Raw genomic sequence first — 20,775 nt, 5'->3', positions numbered from 1 at the left:
CTGCTTTCCATTATTTAGGAATGGGGTTCTAACTGTATGCAGGGGTAGGTATAAAATACATTATCAACAACTTACATGGCCTTCAGGTCACAATAGTGTTATGAATATAATTATCCCCTTTATGGCTTTCTTGTCATAGAAATCTTTAACTTTACAGCTGCTTTAAAAAGAAAGAAATCCACACCAAAACTAGATAAACTTCAAAAGAAAGAGAAAATATTCCTCACAAAATGACACAAAAATGACAAAAATTGGATGAGAAATAAGGAAGATATGACATTTTGACATTTCAATTTTTTCAGAAAACAATTTCTTGAATAGTCCTTATGAATATTCAAATGAGTGAGTTGAAGGTGTCATACCCTCACAATTTTTCATGCATGTTACATATGAAATTCAGAAAGAATTGTTATTTTCAGCTAATACAATAGTATGTTCCCATACCAAGATATATCAGTTAACATCTTTTCTCTTTTATTTTGGGTGGTTTTAAGATGAGTTTTATATTCACACAGCTGAAATATGAGATATTTCTCATTTCTGTACATGAAGAGAATAAGAAATTGTGAGAGCATGACATCATCAACTTGCTATTTGAATATTCATAAGGACTGGTCAAGAAATGTTTTCTGAAAAAATGTGAAATTTCACAATATCATATCTTCCTTATTTCTTATCCAATTTTTGTCATTTTTTAATCATTCTGTAGGGAATATTTTTCTCTTTCTTTTGAAGTTTACTTATTTTGGGGTGGATTTCCTCTTTAAGGACCATTCATGGTAAGAAAGGCATTACAAAAATGGCATAAATTGTACTCACCATCTCCTTCCCATTTCTTGTGTTTCTTCTTAGACATTTTACACCTACACATGTTAGGAATGGGAATGAAAGAAATGTTCAAAGATAGATAAAGAATTGAGGAATGACATTTTATAGTCCCTCCCCTCATATCTGCTGTCTAGCCAATGATGAACTCAACAACATTGTGGAAAGACCATATAGGCCTTTCCCAGAAGATTAATCAGTAATACAACCAACAAAAACAACTCTTTTCAACGGAAATAATTTGATTTCATCTATTTTGTGCTTATCTTTTTTTTTTCTTCTTTTTTCTTTTTTGAGGGAGGACTGAGGGTGATTCCTTGAAATAAAATAATTCAATGTCACTGAAAAAAAGCATTATTTGACTTTTACTCAGATATAAATAAATTCTACATGAACAGCACCCATCAGAACCTAAACTTTTGATTATTCATGTCAATTACATAAAGTCAAGGGCATTAGTCATAATCTCTCCTGACACATATTACATTACACTTGTATGATCTCATATTAAGCCTTAGCAATGGAAAATTGCTTGGCTAAAATTTTGACTCATCACAATTTGGAAAAACTTTTTGCTTGTCAGTAAAGCCTATATAAATGTGCTGCTGTGATCTGCATATTTTTAGTTTACATTAGAAAACACATTTTATCAGATAGAAAAAAAAAAATCTTTGTCATTCCCAAATGCCTTGTACTAGTATGTAAGTGGGTGAAATTAAAGCATTAGTTATCAAAGATAATGCATACAGCCAATTATTGCTTGACTTAAGAAAGTCCTTTTCAGGGCCAATAAGACACTTTGCATCCTCAAGAGTTTAGTACATGGTAAAGTGCATATCATCAGAGTCAGATCATCTTTCCACAGAAACACTAAGAGAATGATGGTGAAGATGATGATGATCATCATCATCAATTTCAATCTACAATGGTGATAATATACTCAAAGTGATATTAATTGTGATTACGAATTATTTTATGTAATGAGTTCCACAAAAGATATGCACAAGTGAATGCCTTACCACATGACACTGTAGAAATGCCTCTTCGGTTCAACATCTCTGTCGCCATCAGCAGCCTGTGCTGGTTTTGCTGCTTGCAGACATACAGCTTGTTTCACCTTGAATGGCCTCTTGTGGAGTCTATTTGATGCCAATTGATTCAGGCCAGAATTAGCATTACTTTGGCAGCCACCATCTACAGTTTCTCCAGACGGGACTTCACACTGAGAATTTGGACCCAATACATCTCCATTCTTCTGACTCTCCGCTTCTTCTACATCAATGGTATGGTTAGGATGGGGGTATGAGGTGACTTCTGTGTGAGTTCTTCTATTGTTGCTTGCTGGTGTAGACTGGCACTCTTCTAACTTGTCACAGAGTTCAGCTTTCTCTTCCACTGATGAATTACAGTCAATGTCTCCTACACCTGTCATCTTCTTTTTGAGGATCTTTGTGCTGGAATCACAAACGTCTGAAATGTTCTGGACCTCGCCATGTGCACAGTGTTTTGAAAAAGAATTGAAAGGGTGATTTGCTACACCACTGGCTGAATTTGCCCGAAATGGGGGATTGAACCGTGGCCTCTTGCAGGCAAGGCCCTGCTGGGAAGGTGCAGCTGACCGTCTCATTTTCCCCTCCGGCTCAGCTCTTTTGAAAAGAGAAAAAAAAAAATAGAAATACATCAATCATAATCACAAATCATGCAACCATAGCATTCATAGGACACTTGGCCATGCATTGTCACCATACTTACCAGGTAGTTTGTCACGACTGCAAGTTTAATCCCCATTAACTCTTTGTGTGCCACTTTCGCAGGCCTGACTCAGTCGATGGCGTCTGTTGCAAAGTCTTGGAACATATTATTTTTCGCCACAATATGAGCCATCTGGAGGATAATGTTACATACCCTACATTAACTGTATCTAATCTGCATACATCACAGATAACAACATCCTCAGTAACACACAACATGGATTCAGATCCAGATGGTCGTGTGAGTCCCAACTGATTACAACAATTCATCATATTTTCACCTCTGTCGAAACCACTAAACAAGTTGACGCTGTTGTGTTAGACTTTGCGAAAGCATTTGATACTGTACTGCATCAAAGGCTCCTTCATCGTCTCAAGTACCTTGGAATCCAGGGCTCACTGCTTTTATGGATTTCACACTTTTTCACAGAAAGGGAACAAACAGTTGTAGTCCAAGGATCATCCTCTAGACCTGTTCATGTTTCTTCAGGACTGCTCCTAGGCACGGTTCTGGGCCCATTGCTTTTCTTAACATTTATCAATAATCTCCCTAATAAGCTTTTATCCAATGTCTGCCTATTCGCAGATGACTGTGTAGTTTACCGTCCCATTAACCCGTTGAGGACGGACTGATTTTGCTACAACACGCATTTCCCATAGACACCTGCCCGAGTATACTCGGGACTCGTCCTCAACGGGTTAAGACACACAAAGATTGTGTCATACTTCAACAAGATCTACGCACCCTAGAAAGAGGAAAAGAGATGGCAAATGAAATACAAGCCTGACAAATGCAATGTTATGTGCTTCACAAGGAAGTCTTGACCCATCCATCACACGTACATCTTCTCCGGTCATCAATTAGAGTCAGTGTCCAGTCATATATACAGTATTGTACCTAGGAGTTGTTTTATCAGACAACTTGAAATGGAATAGACATATATTGATACAACCACAGCCAGAGCCGAGCCAGCAGTATGATTGGCTTCTTCCGTCGTAATCTACATAATGCACCAAGAAATGTTAAACTCCAAGCATACAAGAGCCTAGTGCATCCTAACTATACACAGTCCAGTCGCTGTATGTACGTAGCGCGACAGGGCTGTACCAGTGGACCTCCAAACACGAAGAGAGTTCAACGATTGCATGCGATCGCTTTGAATTTTGATTTAGATCATTTTTTGTCACCTCAAACTCATCTGACAAACAAAATAATAATGAGACTTCATATCTACGCTATCAATATTGAAATTTGAATTTAACAACTTACCTAAAATGATGGTCATATGCAGCATGTGTGAACGGCTCGCCAACAGTATCACAGTACATCGTATTTCATGCCAGGCCATTTCGATGCACATGATCTGCTGAATGCAGGTCGCGCTGTCGACCGTGCTGCTACCATAGTATATATCTCTATGGCTGCTACATACACTCAAGCAGCGCACGCACGCAAGTACATATAGGTTCTGTAATACGTTCTCAAGCGCATATGCACATAATTTGCAGAAGCCAGGGCACCGTTTTGAATTCTGCAACGATGAACCACGACGGTCACCGAATCCGCCAGAAAGTGTCATGTTTTTGTTCCACGGACTTATCACGAGGGCTCTCAATGGACTTATGAATCTTCTGTAATACAAACTTGCACTTAATGTTTAAGGTGAGTAACGTTTGGTAACATGTACATTTTTTTATAAAATAACATTTTCATAAGTTTTGTAGTTGTGCTGTGGTTCCTCACTTTGAAGGTGCCTGCTGGCTGGTCAGACGCTATATTCGCACAGCGTATGAACAGCGTCTGGTTGGGCTAAGTGCGTCCCCACTTTGGAGTATTGCTGTACAGGGACCCTTTCACTCAACGTAACATCAAGAAGATTCAAGCAGTACAAAATAGAGCAGCCAGATTCATCTGTAATGACTACAAATGGCAGTCTTCCGCCTCCAGAACAGAAAGGATCTTAAACTTCATCCACTCCCAGAACGACGTAAGCTTTTAAGACTAGATCTATCAACATTTCATGAAATAAAGCATGGTAATATTGACTTGTGAAGCTAGAGCCAGTAGAGGATTATATCACTCAGGGCTCAGCCCTACTCGAGCACCGAGAGGTATGGCAACCCATGCCATGATTGAAAGCCCAAAGTTATCACCCTGATCATTATTCCATTTCACACGGTTCTTCAACTGCTCTCGCCAACTCCTTCTTCCATAGTCAAGAACTGCGAAGGATTGGAATAACCTGCCGAGCAATATTAAACAGATTCTAAAAGAAGCGCTCCAGCGTCACCTCCATTGTGATTAGCTGCACATCACACCACAGTGCTGAGTGATAGGCCTACTCTATTCAGAGTTTTTCTGCGTCTTTATCCAGATCCAGAACAGAATTGGGGTGGCAAGCTCTCCGTTTTGGTTCATGGCATGCATAGATTTTTTAGAAACATACGACCGCGAATAGCACTAGCACGTAGCAGGGCACGAGTTAGCCTGACCAGACCGCTGTGCACAGCACAGCAGTCTGACATGTACTAGTGTTTAAACGTACGTAAACGACTGTCGCTTTTGACGGCAAGACCACAAAAATGTCTTTTATTTTGTTTGATTTTAACAGTAATACCACCCACCTATATCGTATATTGCTGATGGTTGAGTTGAATTTGGTGTTTTGTTGGTATCCAAACCTTATTGTTGAATTTTTCGGAGTAGATTGTGCGATGATTCACAAAATAAACGAACAGCCACGAACGCTCAACCCTAGGTACGGTGTTAGCATTTTACGTACGCCCGTGCGTTTCGTGTGTTACGTATATAAAGCTTGTCGTCTTCTACCATGTATTTCCGCGCGTGCTGCTCTCATGATATGACGTCACTCCGACTACCTCCGACTACCTACGTTGTAGCATAGGAGAGTGATTGCCATTCAATAACACGCAGAAGATGAGGAGTGAAGCAATACGGACGCTCACAGACCTGATTTTAAGGACTGTTGTGCGGCGCGCTGCCACCAAAACGCTGCTGTGATGCGCCGTATAAATTATTTGGTCGCGACGCCTCGCACAACATGGTAACTTAGATAAATGTACTTACCTTGCTTGGTAATCCAGGACCACCGGAGAGACAGGTAGGCGCGGATGCCAGGTAGTAGTCCCTGGCTGGCATACGCTGGTATACGCTGTCGCTGGTCGCTGGTCGCTGTGTCGCTAGATCGCTGGTTCCTTGGTTTCTTGTTCCGTTCCTTTACTTGTTCCTTGTCTCTCTCGTCTTCAGACCTTGGTCTCCCTTATATAGGGAGGCACAGGTTGAAGTAGCCCGCGCCGACAGCCGCCCTCAACGGGGGACAGGCCGCCCGCGCCGGGCCCGTGCGGGGACCGGCACGCGCCGCACGCCCCAGGTGTGTGTGTGGGCGCGCGCACGCGGCGTGCGTGCCACGCACCGGCGCACCGGTCATCTCGGCGCCCCGATTATCGCCCTGCATATAGCACAATTGCCGGTTTTAAGCCAGGCACTCTGCGCTGCACGGGCGAACATAACATAAACCTGTATATCCCTATGTTGCCTTATGCAACACTCCCCCCGGCCCTATAGATTGGCGACTATACTTGAATTATTATTTCAGGCCAGTTGCCAATCTCAAAACAAAACAAAATAAAACAAAATGTGCTTACTACCCGGACTTTCGGGAAAACAACAAACTTACTCAACTACCTCACCTTACAGTGAGTGACACATCTGGCACATTTCTTCTGTCAGGCCGGGGAGACAGATCACGATAAGATCGAAAAGTGGATGGCCCGTCTTATTCCCTTCTCTTGCAGAAGGGGCAAAAGTATTTATCTATGCTCACTGCCTCACCCGGAGTAATGCCTACACAGCGACCGTGGAACCACTGGTCGCAGCTATCGCATTGAATCATGAGTGTACCATCATCGGGTTCTCTACAGAAACAATACAGAACTTCATTGTGGCTCCTTGGGTGAGTCTGGGAGACTGGGCTGTCATCCTTGCATTTCTTTAGTCTATCGTGATTCACTACAAACAGGGAGTTCCGGTATGATATCCGATAGAGATATGGGGATAGTCTCTTTACAATGACCGCAGGCCCCTTCCAGGGAGGACACAATTTCTTGGTCTTCCCCTTTGGTGTGGCCGTGTCAAGTAAATAGACTCGATCCCCCTCCTGGAACTCTCGGCGATGAATTCTGACATCGTAGTCTCTTTTCATGCGCTCTTGTGTTGCACGGAGCTTAGTCCTCGCAGTTTCATGGGCCTGAAGGAGAGTCTGTGTGAGGCTTGCTACATACTCATCCTTTGAGCCTGATTTTGCAGAGGACGGAAGAGGGAAGATCAGGTCGGCTGGCTGATTGGTTTCACGGCCAAGCATCAGCATGTTTGGAGTGAAACCTGTGCTCCTATTTACGGTGGATCGAATTGCCCCTGCTATTTGAAATAAGAACTTATCCCAATGGCTCTGTGACTTACCTAAATAACACCTAACAGCCTCCATAAGGGTTCGGTTAAACCGTTCGACTTGTCCATTGGCAGATGGCCGATATGGCGTAGTCTTAGTCTTATGGATCTGAAAAGCGTCACATAGGCTAGTAAAAAGCCGGCTTTCAAAGTTCCTACCTTGATCTGTGAAGATCTGCAGTGGGTACCCAAAACGACAAAAGAACTCCCGTACTGCTGCCTGGGCAGTAACTTCTGCCGTCTGGGATGGCAAAGGGACACATTCGACCCATTTAGTAAATTGGTCTACCATTACGAGGATGTGCTCATTACCTTGTGAAGTTTTGGGCAGTGGCCCGATGAAATCGAGATGAACGCGTTCCATTGGGGCCCCGGCATGATAGTTTTTCATAGGATGTTTCCCATACCTCACGGGTTTCTTGTTTTTGTTACAAACTGCACATGCCGTAATGTAGTTCTGAATGTCACGGGACATACCATACCAGAAATACCTGGACCGAATTTTAGTGTAAGTCCGGTTTATCCCAGCATGACCCGCAGATGGAGGATCATGGTTGAGTCTGATCACCTCATTTCGCAGAGAATTCGGTACCACTAGCAGCTCCTTGTCTTCATCCTTCCGCCAGACAAGGCCATCTTTCATTTGAAAGAGATCCCGGTTCACCCAGAGGAACTTGCCACCCGGATCCAATAACATGATGGTACCATCACCTGGCTCCTCCTCCGATACAAGCCACTTGCGCAAGTATTTAAGCTGATCGTCAGCTTCTTGCTCTTGCTTGACATACTCGTTGGATGTTATATCCTTTTCCGTGGCTGTATGTGCTGAAGAGGCAGGTGTGTCATTTCCAGGGTCGGCAAGAGTTACCCCATTTATGGATATAATGGGTTCTTCCGAAGTGGGAAGGATATCCATGTGGGTAACATTGTAACTCTCTTGGTTACTTACGGTGATTTCGGAGATCTGCTTTGGTTTGACTGCTAGAGGGAGCACGTCATCAACCGTCTCTGTGAAATGTGACCAGTTTCGATGGGCTTTCTGACAGTAGGAGCATCCTCCACATGGCAGGGATTCAGGATATGCACCGAGATAGTAATTTTCGCAAAGAAACTCACCTTCGGGCACCCGTGAGAGAGCATCGGCATTCTGATGCTTCCTGCCTGGTCTGTGCTCCACTTTCATGTCATACTGGCCCAGTTCCTCGAGCCACCGTGCTAGTTGGCCCTGAGGTTCTCTGAAGTTCATCAACCAGGTTAAACTTCCATGGTCGGTCCTTACCGTAAACGGTTTCCCAAGAAGGTAGTGCCTGTACTGACGTGTGAACCTAACCACCGCGAGCAGCTCCCGACGAGTAACGCAATATCTCCGCTGTTCTGGAGCTAGAGATAGACTACCATATGCTATTACCCGTTCCTGTCCGTTTTGGACTTGGAGGAGCTCAGCTCCAATGGCTGTGCCCGATGCGTCAGTATCCAGGATGAAATGGTCAACCGAATTAGGCAGAGCAAGAACTGGAGCAGATGTCATCAGTTGCCGAATGTTATCAAAGGCTTCCTGATGTTCTGCTTCTCAATGAAAAGACTTCTTACCAGTAAGACTGTAGAGAGGACTTACGGTTTTGGCAAAGTCCTTCAGGAAGATTCTGTGGTAATTGACTAACCCCAGAAATCGCTCAACATCTTTTGAGCTGGTCGGTACAGGCCAATTTACCACTGCCTGGACATGTTCATCTTTTAAGCAAAGTCCATGCCTATCCACTTCTCTGCCCAAGAATTCGACACGTTTTTGGAAGAAGGAGCACTTCCTGGGTTTAAGCTTCAGCTTGTAATCCCGGAAACGCTCCAAAACCTGCCTGAGGTTTTTTACATGGTCGTCAAAAGAGGTACCAAGCACCACCACGTCATCTAGGAAAGCCAGGGCAATGTCCCAGTTTAAACCTCTGAGGACTAAGTTCATTACCCTGGAGAAGGTAGCCGGGGCATTGCAGAGACCGAAGCCCATGCGTACGAATTCAAACAGGCCGTGTTTGGTAATGAAGGCCGTTTTCTCCCGGTCCTCTTTCCTAAGTCTTATCTGCCAGTATGCAGAGTTTGCGTCTAACTTAGAAAACCATGTGTTTCCTGAAAGAGTATCCAAACATTCCTCAATGCAGGGGAGAGGATAAACATCCTTCTTGGTAACATTGTTCAACCGACGGTAATCAACACACCATCTCACTCCTCCGTCTCTTTTCCGGATTAGAACAGGAGGGGATGCCCATGGTGATACCGAAGGTTGAATAACCCCAGCAGTGAGCATTTTGTTGAGGTGGGCTCGTTCCTCTTGCACAAAGTTCATGGGGACGCGCCTCATTCTTTGTTTGATTGGCGCAGCATCCCCCGTGTTGATTTCATGGTCTATTTCTGTGAAGTTCCCAAGATCAAACTCATCCCGGCCAAAAACTCCCTCAAATTCTAAAAGTAACCCCTTTAGAATTTCTTGTTGATCCGGATCTAAATGTTTCCTGGATTCTTCCCACAGGTCTTGTAGGTGTGCTGGGATTTCTGTGGATGTAGCGACACCCACCCCCCGCACCCCTTTACTCGGTAGGGAGTCTGAGGCCGGTTCTATGGTGGTAGCTTCGAGAGCTGCCCCAATGACCAGGCCTCGTTTCCAACTGAGATTTTGACCGGTTGGATTTAACACAAATATTTCAATGGCTGCTCCCGCCTCATGATGTGAGCGAGGGATCAGTCCTGGGAGGTCTAAACGGGGTTCAATTATGAATTGATCCATGGACTGATCTAGCATACAGGTGACCCTTTTCACGGACAAAGGGGGAATGGCCACACTGTTTTGCACGAGAACTTGAGCCGTTGAAATATGGTGGTTTCCTTCACAGGTCATGGGAATGTCTTGGCCCTGAAACGATAAATTTGCCCTCGGAATATCAATTGTGGCCTGGTACTTACGAAGGAGGTCTACTCCGAGTAACATGTCATCGGCAATTGGGGCGATATACATTACCTCTTGGAGTGTCATATTCCCTAATGTAATATCCACTGGGCCAACAATTAACCCTGTCATCTTCATGTCCCGGCCCGCCGTATTTAAAACAACCTGTTTGATAACTGGTGGTCTGGGATGAAGAGACTGGTAAATCCGATCTGACAAAATAGTGACTTCAGCGGCTGTATCAACAACTGCTTTTATTGGCTTACCTCTTATCTGGATTTGAATGCCAAGCATTGAAGAAGTTTTCAGCTGACAAACAATGACATCATCAGGGTAGTTGTCCCCAACGGACGCTTCTCTGGCATCCCCATGGGAACTAGTCCTTATGGAGTCTGTGGAAGGCGGAGGCCATGGAGGGAGCAGCCATGGATGCGTGACAATGGCAGGCTGCTCACCTGTACCTACCTGGGACTGTGGGCTAGGGGACTGTGAAGAGTCAGCGCCACCAACACTCCTTGACTCTGCATTTTCCTTTGACAAGGAGGCAAGGAGAGATGGAGTGAAAGTGGACCGAGAATCTAAAACAGTCTCACTGGCCCCTGCTCCCGGTTTTGATACTGTATCAGCATTGCCCTCCATGTTATTGCAAGATGTCCCCACCGTCAGGGTTTGAGGGCTCTTATCCCCGACTGGAGGGGAGACAACAATTTTGCCCGGAGCTAGGTGGATCGGGGTCGGGCTAGCTCCTCCGATCCCTGCCCGTTTTCCTGGTCATCGCCACATACGAAGGAGACGGTTTTTCCCTGTCCACCTTCGGGGCAGTCCCGCCTAAAGTGGCCGGGCTTGCCACACTTAAAGCAGTGGTTATCCTGGCCTGGTGACCGGAAACCGGCTCTGGCCGGAGATAACCTACCTGGGGATGACCTAGGCATTGGAGCATCTCGTCTGAATTGAAGGGTCGCAACCAGTCCCTGTACTGTTGCGTTAAGGGTACGTACTTGCGCCTCCAGCGAGTCTAATCTGTCATTAACGGAAAACTGAAAGGAATCAAACCTTTTTTCAAGTTTGGTTATTCGCGTTTCCGGTTCGTCCTCTGAATGGTTGGAAGGGACTGTATGTGGAATAGGCAGGTTTACCTTTCTCACATCTCTTTCCAGGAAACTATCTGCGACAACCAACTGCTTTATTTCCTTCCGCGGTTTTCCGTAGATGGCTTGCCTGGCATGTTGAAACATGCGTGTCACACGTAGGGCATCATCAAGGTTTGGTGGTTGATGATTTAGTGTGTGTTGCCCTGCTTCGCGATCAGTAGATCCCTGGCAGAAACGCAACACCAGCTGTTTCTGCACAAAGTCATCAGGCAAATTGGGGAAAGCCTGAGAAGCTAGAGTTTGAAGCCGCTCCGCCCATTCAATGCAAGACTCATCTGGGCCTTGTCTCGCACAGTTGAACTGGCCTTGAGCAACTTCAGGTAGCTCCTGAGGGGCAAACCGTTTCTCCAACTTGGGAATGATATTGAAATAATCTATGGCTGGCTCCCGTTGGATCAGTGAGGCATAGTATTCGCTTGCCTTCCCATCCAACGACCAGCACAATTGATTCTGCCGTTGTTGGGGACTCCATTTACTCTCATTGGCAAATGAGGTGAACTTGGCAAAAAATGCATGCCAGCTCCCTGTACCATTGAAAGTAATCGTTCTCGGTAAATGTGTCCTGGGAGCGGGCTGAGGAGGTATCACTGGAGTATCGGAAGGAGAGAAACGAGAGCTAGGCTTGGGCCTACTTGACCTAGTACCCGGCTCGGATAGGTTAGAACTAGCGGCCGGTGATGTCTGACCTGGCCGAGGCACGTTAAACCTAGGGGCCGGCCTAGGAGCCGGCTTAGGAGCTACAGGCTGTGGCGGGGTCAGCCGTCGCACGAGTGGTGGGGAGGCCCGCAGAGGCTGCTCACCTCTCCTCCTTTCCCCATAACTCGGCTGAAATACATCCTCGCGTAAACGATAGGAAGGAGATCGATAATACTCATGATCGCTGTCCCGATAGCCAATGAAGCGATCAGGATGTCGATCACAAGTGTCAGTATGTCGATCATAACATTCATATTGATCATGCGCACATTGAATTCGATTGTGGTCATCCTGATACCGATCATGATCATGCTGCCATCGATCCTGCTGGAATCGCTCATGATCATATCGGTATTGATCAATGTAATAATCGACGCTATCGTAACGGTGTCGATCGCTACCCTGTCGAAAACGATCATGATCTCGGTAGCAATCGTTACCCCGATACCTTTCATAATCGCAATATCGATCACGGTTGTCAAAATGTAGGGGTGGACCCGTTGGCCTATATGGAGACGGGTTACGTCGAGGCTCGCGAAATGTCTCGTAACGAGGTTCATAATTTCCCTCGTACCGAGAACCATAAGTGACCTCGTGATGTTTGTCATAATATGGGCGCCTGTCCCCTAACTGACCATACGTCGGGTCCCCTTCATTAATTGTCTCTACTCGGGATTGTACAGCGGTATAGCTTGTACCACCCTGAGGTTCGTCATGATCGTGATCAGGACCCTGATCACGTTCACGGAGCTCCCCTCCCGGTGGCCGCTGTGCGCACTGAGGCTCGCCAGTGTGACTAACACTAGCAGGAGCAGTATCGCGCCTGTCATTCGGCTCCGGTTGGGCTTGCTCTAATTCCCCCTCCCCTTGCTGGGTCTCAGAAACACTCTGTGCGTTTTTAGCGGTTTGGTCGGTAAGGTTAGCAGCACCATTTTACTGTTGCCCGCGGCATCGCTATGGGCCTAGTTACTTGCCACCTACCGACGTCAGGAGGTAGGGATTGTCTCCCTTTTTCGTAAGGCACAGTAGAGTTTTCTGATCCCCTTGGCGGAAGGGATGCAGCCCTCGGATACCCTGGTGCCGGGAAACGATCATACGGATACGGAGCAATCGGCGGAGAGCCAGATCTGCCCAGCGCACGAGGCCTAGGGGATGGGACTGGAGCTGGCGTAAAATCCAACATTTGAATTATATCCGCTAAATTTCGAATATGCGGAATCGAACAAATAGAATCGGGAGTTATATTTCCCGTTGCCTCGCGTAAGGCGAGGATCCGTGCTGCTGTTGCATCGCCAATGCCTGGTACTTGTAACAGGTCACTTTTGTTGCAACAATTAATACGGATTCGCTCCATCGTCAATAACGCACACAGAGATAACTTATACTATATACAAAATACTAATTCTATCAAATTAATAATTCCGGATCTCTTTCGTGCAAACGCAACCATATACTTCCGGGTCGCTAATGCTAAAGCTATCCGGGCTCATATAACGTAACGTATACACAAAATATTGCCGATAGTGAAATATATAATTCTGGTACGATACGAATAACGTAGCGTACGGCTACCCAATATAAATACCGCAATCTCTTCTATAACATGAATAATCACGGATTGTTTACGTACAAACGCAACGACAACGTTACACTTCCCGGTTCGCTAATGCTAAAGCTATCCAGGCTTATATAGCGTAGCGCATACTCAATAAAACCGATACTGACATCATGTAAGTATGCTATGAAGCGAATAAACGTAGCGTAAGGCTGCAAAATACAAATATATCACAATCTCTTTCCGCTATTCTATACGCTTCTCTGCTTACCGGTATATAACTCGGCGTAAATTAAGAACTACGTATCGCCGGTAACGCACACTCGGTATATGTATCGGTATAAAATACGAATTCACGAAACAATACAGTATACAAATTCACTCATTCACCTTTTCTAACTTACCTGGAGGCGTTCACTTCGTAAAGACCGAAAGAAACTCCGGAAACAAACACTTCACGAAATACAAACACAACTCTTTCGGAAAATAACACAGCAACAAAGTTTCTTAAGGAATTCGAGCGATTTTTCACTCGTCTCTCCCAATAACTTCTGCTTATTAATTTCCAAATCACAAAAATAAGCAATTTATTGCTTCTTCTCTGGCTTAAGCCAAGATTGAAGCAAATTATCGCTCTTTTCTCTTCTTTAAGCAGAGACTGAAATAATTATTTTCGCCTTTTCCCTTGCTAAATATACAACGGGTTAAAGCAATCCTTCGCTCTTTTCCCTTGCTAAATATACAAAGGGTTAAAGCAATCCTTCGCTCTTTTCCCTTGCGTATATTTGCAAAAGTCTAAAGACTCCCGGCAATATAAGAAAACATGTATTTACAAATCCAATCCAAGTAATATAAACATCCAAATTGTATCATTGCGTCAATACTTGCACAACATACAAGACATACACTGATGCACACAAATCGACATGAATATACTTTTCACATCAATATTCACTGTTCAACATCAGTATTCACTATTAACATCAAACTTCACTGCAATGTATATGTAGCGTAAATATAATCACAAAATACATCATCACAAAATACATAATCACAAAAACAGCAATCTTACACCACATTTTATATAATCAATAAATGCAGCAAATATATAAATGTGCGGCCAATAAATGCATCAAGCAGCGCGGCGTAGCCGAGACAAATTTATTCAAACACGCCGGCTGAAAATTCTCCGCAAGCGAGGGAAGAAAATGCAAACACGGACAAAAGAAAAGAACGTCCAATGTGCACCAGGAGTAGCTTCCCGGAGACCACTCAATGATGCACCAATTTCCGCGGCAAAAGACGAAAAAAGCTATAGAATTTGAAGCGCGCCAATTACTGCGTACTAGCTAAAGTTGCAGTGGTTCATTAATAATAAGCAACACCTGCGATGAACACTTCACGAGAAGCGGAAAAAAAATGTCTAAAACACGTTGCACAAACTTATTCGCAAAATAAACGGCAATTGCTCAACACTCGCTTGTACAGAAAATCTTCAAACGAAGGTTGCTATACCTGCGAGGGAAAAAATACATAAGGTGCATAAACGCAGGTCCGTTCAACGAATGAATTCGGACCGCGGTCAAAAACATGAACTATATACCGACTGCCTCACACATAATCTAAGGAAACTATATACGGGCAGTCTAATATGGCACAGTAATTCCCGATATACGGAATACATCGAGTTGCAATACCAAAATACAACTAACGAGCACGATAACGAACAACTTCCAAAAAGACAATTTACAGAAGTACTGGCGTCATCGAATATGTACGAGAAGACCTTGGCCGGAGTTTCTCGACTCATACAAAAGCTTAATATAACGGATACGTTAACATGCACGTTTCATAATGCAATAACCTACGCAAACATAATTCAACTTGACGAAACGTCCACTAAATTGTAGACCAAAATCAAACTCATGTTCTGTAAGGACACGAGTTTCAACAACGCTAACAATTTTATTACAAACGCAAAAAAATATTACGAATACCGCAAATAATAGGCCAAACTAAAGCTAAGCTGTGTGTAACATCCGGGTTATGTCCCAAGGACGTTACACATGCTTACCTAAAGTGATATGGAAAAACCTAGAAAATAGAAATTGGGCAAGCGACTAAAAAATAGCTCGCCCGTATACAAATATAACTACTTTCCAAAATTACAGTTTGGCCACTACAAAAGTTAATTGAAATTGTGAAATGGGCACCGCTTTGCTATGCCGTTTCACGGAAAAACGGCGCGAAATTTAATAATAGGATTCACGCCACGGCATTGTTGGAATCTTTTGGAACGCCACACCCAACCAAATAGCGTCTGCTACGGTAAACTCCGCTCACCTCTAAAGGTGAAACAATACCAAATATACGTTAAAACAAAGCAAATAAACACATATTAACGAAAATTAAGTGACGTAAATCAATACTTACTTATACCTTTGCCGTTTCCGAGCAGAATAATTGTTCAAAAACGGAGACCCTGCTCGCAGCGCCATTTGTTGTGCGGCGCGCTGCCACCAAAACGCTGCTGTGATGCGCCGTATAAATTATTTGGTCGCGACGCCTCGCACAACATGGTAACTTAGATAAATGTACTTACCTTGCTTGGTAATCCAGGACCACCGGAGAGACAGGTAGGCGTGGATGCCAGGTAGTAGTCCCTGGCTGGCATACGCTGGTATACGCTGTCGCTGGTCGCTGGTCGCTGTGTCGCTAGATCGCTGGTTCCTTGGTTTCTTGTTCCGTTCCTTTACTTGTTCCTTGTCTCTCTCGTCTTCAGACCTTGGTCTCCCTTATATAGGGAGGCACAGGTTGAAGTAGCCCGCGCCGACAGCCGCCCTCAACGGGGGACAGGCCGCCCGCGCCGGGCCCGTGCGGGGACCGGCACGCGCCGCACGCCCCAGGTGTGTGTGTGGGCGCGCGCACGCGGCGTGCGTGCCACGCACCGGCGCACCGGTCATCTCGGCGCCCCGATTATCGCCCTGCATATAGCACAATTGCCGGTTTTAAGCCAGGCACTCTGCGCTGCACGGGCGAACATAACATAAACCTGTATATCCCTATGTTGCCTTATGCAACAGGACTTATTTCGGTAGGTTTTTGACGTAATTAAAAAAAAATACGCATACCGATTATTGGATGATTATCATAGATTACGGGGATTCCTTATATTTTAGTTTTCCACGATTAAAAAAGATATTCATGAAGGAGTCGCACAACCACCACTGAAAAATGACAACGTCTGCGAAGGAGTAGCCGTGCAGCCCTGTCGCTTCGCGACAGCGGCTGCGTGTAGCTAGGCACGAGTCAATGCAGCCAACACAAATGGTGATTAGTATAACTTAAATTCATTCAACTGTGTATCGAGTAGTGTACTGTGTAGATCTACTAACTCGAGCTCGTTGTAGCGCTGTAAAGTTAAAGCGTTCTAACGTTAAATTACATAGACCTAGAATAATAGATCTACAAAATAAGTTTACGTACGGGCACGCACGGTTAAGAGCATAACTAACATCAATATGAATACATGGGAATGTACAGAATTCCGTGCCAGTGTAGATGAGATTCGACCTGCTAGGGTAATAATACCGTCGGCTCACATCTTGTTGGCACAAAATGTTAATGTGACCTACCTGTTAATAGTCTTGATATGCAAGACAATTCCACATAAGATTTATTCTTCGCACGATTTACACGTTTTGTAGCTCACGTTTTGACTTGAGTTTCCCACAAAAAGTCGATGGTGAAGTACGTGCCTGTATATCGAGTCGTTCGATTCTGAAGTAGGGGTGTCATTATGATTGTTTGCTACAAACAACAAATTTCTAAAATCAATAATGGGTGAATTATTCTTCTTGTAAGTTATTTCATAGCGTTACACTAATCTGTTGCATTTTTTCTTCTAACTCCACTCATTAATCGGTAATTATAATCATAAAGTGTACCATATTGTGTCACCCTCATTATAATAGTGTCTTAATAAAAATGTACTCTTCCCGAACTTTGAACGAATCGTCTGCATGCTGCGTACTTAGCTGAGTGCGATCGATTATGTAAAATGATCGATCAGCTCATATCACACCACGATTGAAGTCATGTATGGGCTTTGTGATCCCGTACCGTAGTAGGATAGGCGCGGCGTTTCCTCAGCTCCCAACAAATCCCCCGTGTTTCCCCGGACTTTCGAGTTTCGACTTTCGGCCAGGGTGGAGAGTCAAGGCCGATAAACGACGAAGGTTAGGTTTTATTAACGTTTCATTTAACTGTTAGTGTTCTATGTTCAAGAATGAAGGCAATTAGCAGCACTGAAATGACAAATGAGTCGGGTGTGTGCTTTATTTTCGTATTAATATCGACAGCCATGCTAGAAATAAAACGAAAAAGTTCAACAGTCACTTAAACGACTGTTACAGTACAGACACAGTGAGTGTGTTATCCTATGGCTATGGCACTTTACCAAAAAGGCATAGATCTAGAGTCTATTAAACGGTTAGAGGTCTAGGAGATGTCATAATGCATGGACACACTTCAGCAGTGCGCACTCAATCAGTTGTTACAAACACATCACATGCTCTCAATCACTTATTTCTGTTATCAACTTCGAAGTTCTAGCATGTTATTGTTAGACTAGTCTGCTCTCTCTACTCTAACAAAGAATCTCTTAATAGTCTAACACGTTGTCGTTAGATCTAACTTAGTTCATACCTAACTAACGTTAGATCTATAGACCGATTCGGGTTCGTTGAGGGCAGCAGACAATTTGTGGCACTGGGCGCAGCCATAAGCTCGTTTTGAGGTGCCTTAGCCGACCCCCCTCCTCTCCCCCACCCCACGGGCGACATGTTTATCGCGCACTTGCAACAAAGGTTCGCGCACTAAGCAAGCATTCGCGCACTCAGTACGAGACGCCCATTGGCTAAAACAACCATGCATCAGTTTTTCATTCCGTGCGCGTGAGAGGGGTGGGGAGGGGGGGGGGGGGTAGGCTGAGACACCGCAGTAATGGCGCTGCCCATGCCAAAAATACACATAGCACGTCACAGAATCGGTCTATACACAGCCCTGTCGCTGTACACTAGCGCACGGCGTCTGGTCGGGCTAGTTCGTACCTTGTGCATGTGTGTAGTTAGACAGAAAGATCTGTCTGTCCGGAGAAGTCTTATATTTTTAGACATTATCGATCCATGAAGCCAGACGCAGTCTCGGCGGAACATATCCCGATGACCAGATACAGACCGATCTTTCGGTCAAGTGTGTAGTAGACTTCTAACGTTAGTGTTTGTTAAGTGTTTGAACAAACATCTTCAGAGTCAGACATCTTGACTTTTGTAGTTTTTATTAAGTTCTGTAACATGTTATACTTAATTACATGTAATGTCATACCAGTGATGTAGCTGAATGGTATTCACCATTATACAACACCTATTTAGAATGTAGCTATCCGATTTGTCGATTGCCCATTACGTGACATTTAGTGAAAGGTTCTATTACACACTCTGGCTGTCTCAGCGTGCAATTTTGGTTCGATCAAAATGTTCTGTTGCACGCGCTCTGATGTCACAATAAAAAAACATGTGCCGCGTGCACTCAACAACTACAAGCGCGCTTACAATCGCGTACTTTTGTCACTATTTTTTGTAAACAACTTCGTTTCGCATACGTACGTACACGTTAACATGTGTACATACACGGTGACTGCGACTGTCAGGCTACTCATTCGTCTTTCACGGAAAATGGTTGCCATTTCTGTGCTAAATTCAAGAATCTGTGAGTACCAAATTCGTTGACGTTCGAGGTATTGTATAAAACAAATAGACCGTCTAGTGTATGGTCTTTACTCATGCAATGGTACGAGATTTCGCACGAGGTGAAAGATGAGGCGCACTATTCAACTCGGCTTCGCCTCGTTGAATAGAGTGCCTCTATCTTTCACCTCGTGCGAAATCTCGTACCATTGCACTCGTGACCATTCACTATTTGTATAATAACCAAGGACTAATAATAGATCTATATAAGGTACCAGTATAGAACACCTATACAGACGTGGTATTACCCGACACCATGGTAATTCCGAATGCATAGGGCCTATATCTCTATACCTCTGCATTATAATGACATGGGACTTCAAAGAATTGTCTCACTGACATTGTATCAGTTTAAATTAGCGAAATGCTGCACAAGAATGTAGAAATTCTATAAAAAGTAATTCACATTTTACCTTGGATTAAGAAGAGTTACATTCATCACAAGATTTTACCACATAAATTTTTCAAAATTTCCATGTTTGCCCTTTTCCTGTAGGCCTAGAATATGAAATTTGAGCCTCAGTTGTTTTCCTCTTTGTCGTCTGCTTGGTATGAATGTGTACAGTGTAGGCCCTTCAGTGAATTGTGGATATTCTGATGCATGAAAAAGATGTGACGGACGTCAGTTATTCGATTCCCAGAAATCATGTTTGGAACTATAGATTCTAATGCAATTATGCCCTGCACGAAAAGATAACTTTTTGGGGAAGGGTTAATTTGACATAAAAAATTTTTCAAAAATCAGGAGATATTTAACATAATTTTGCAAAATTTGTGATTTTCAGGTCTTTGTGTATAACTAGTGCTATGTTTGCTCAAAGTATATTTGTTAATACATTAAGCTCTCTTACAAATGTACATTAAAAAAAAAATGTTTTTCATTTCTTTATCCATTCTATAAACCAAACAGGTTTAAAGTTGTGACATTAGTGGCTATGCAGCTCACTCTCATGTTGTGCATGTTTTACCATTGTAAATATCCTTGAGTGTGCTGCATCTCCACTAACACACTCTCACCTGTGCATTATTTGTATACTAATAAGCTGTCATTGTGTCAGGAGGAACCTACCCCACAGTCAGGCAATGTCATCAGCACAGTGTAGGTCTCCACTTGCCTGCCTAGGCCAGCAACACCCTGCACCCTGGGCCCTGGTCTAGTGTCACATTCCACTCACACTCGTACTTGTCACATATTCACGCAGTCTGTGCTGGGTCCAGGCTGATACAATGTGGTAAGAGCACTATGTTTTCTAAAAGATTTTGCCAACATAGAATGCTTGTTGTAGGTCAAATGTACCTGTAGAACCAGGGATTGTCTAGTTTGTTTCGTCCTCGTTACCCTGGGGTTCTATTTTGTTTTGTTTTTAATAATGTTGCACTGTCATGGCACCACCACAACAACAAAAACAACAACAAAAAAGTCTATTGATTTGTGGTGTTCGGACTACATTCTAGATCTTCTATTCTTTACCATAAAAGGCCCCAAGCTGTATAATTATTGGTGTTTAATTCTATTATTCACGTAATCTTCAGTTCAGTTCAGTTCAGTTCAGTTTTTATTTCTGCATTTCAAAATCAATACAAATC

The 20,775-nt window shown here is 43.9% G+C and overlaps 1 protein-coding gene across 1 annotated transcript in view; it reads right to left on the bottom strand.

The window, feature by feature from the left end:
• The window catches only part of LOC140227456 (DNA repair and recombination protein RAD54B-like), a 294,723-nt gene extending 277,666 nt beyond the window's left edge, over window positions 1–17,057 (bottom strand). Inside the window, exons 1-3 of the mRNA XM_072307860.1 lie at window positions 17,017–17,057; window positions 1,845–2,471; window positions 820–863 (exon numbers count right to left, since the gene is read on the bottom strand). Of these exons, the coding sequence (XP_072163961.1) occupies window positions 820–863; window positions 1,845–2,452 (652 nt within the window). The 5' untranslated portion in view covers window positions 2,453–2,471; window positions 17,017–17,057. The remainder of the gene's footprint in view (window positions 1–819; window positions 864–1,844; window positions 2,472–17,016) is intronic.
• Between the last annotated feature and the right edge of the window lie 3,718 nt (window positions 17,058–20,775).

This window comes from Diadema setosum, chromosome 4 (assembly GCF_964275005.1).
Source record: "Diadema setosum chromosome 4, eeDiaSeto1, whole genome shotgun sequence".
Lineage (NCBI taxonomy): Eukaryota > Metazoa > Echinodermata > Echinoidea > Diadematoida > Diadematidae > Diadema > Diadema setosum.
This window is presented reverse-complemented; position numbering and strand designations above follow the sequence as displayed.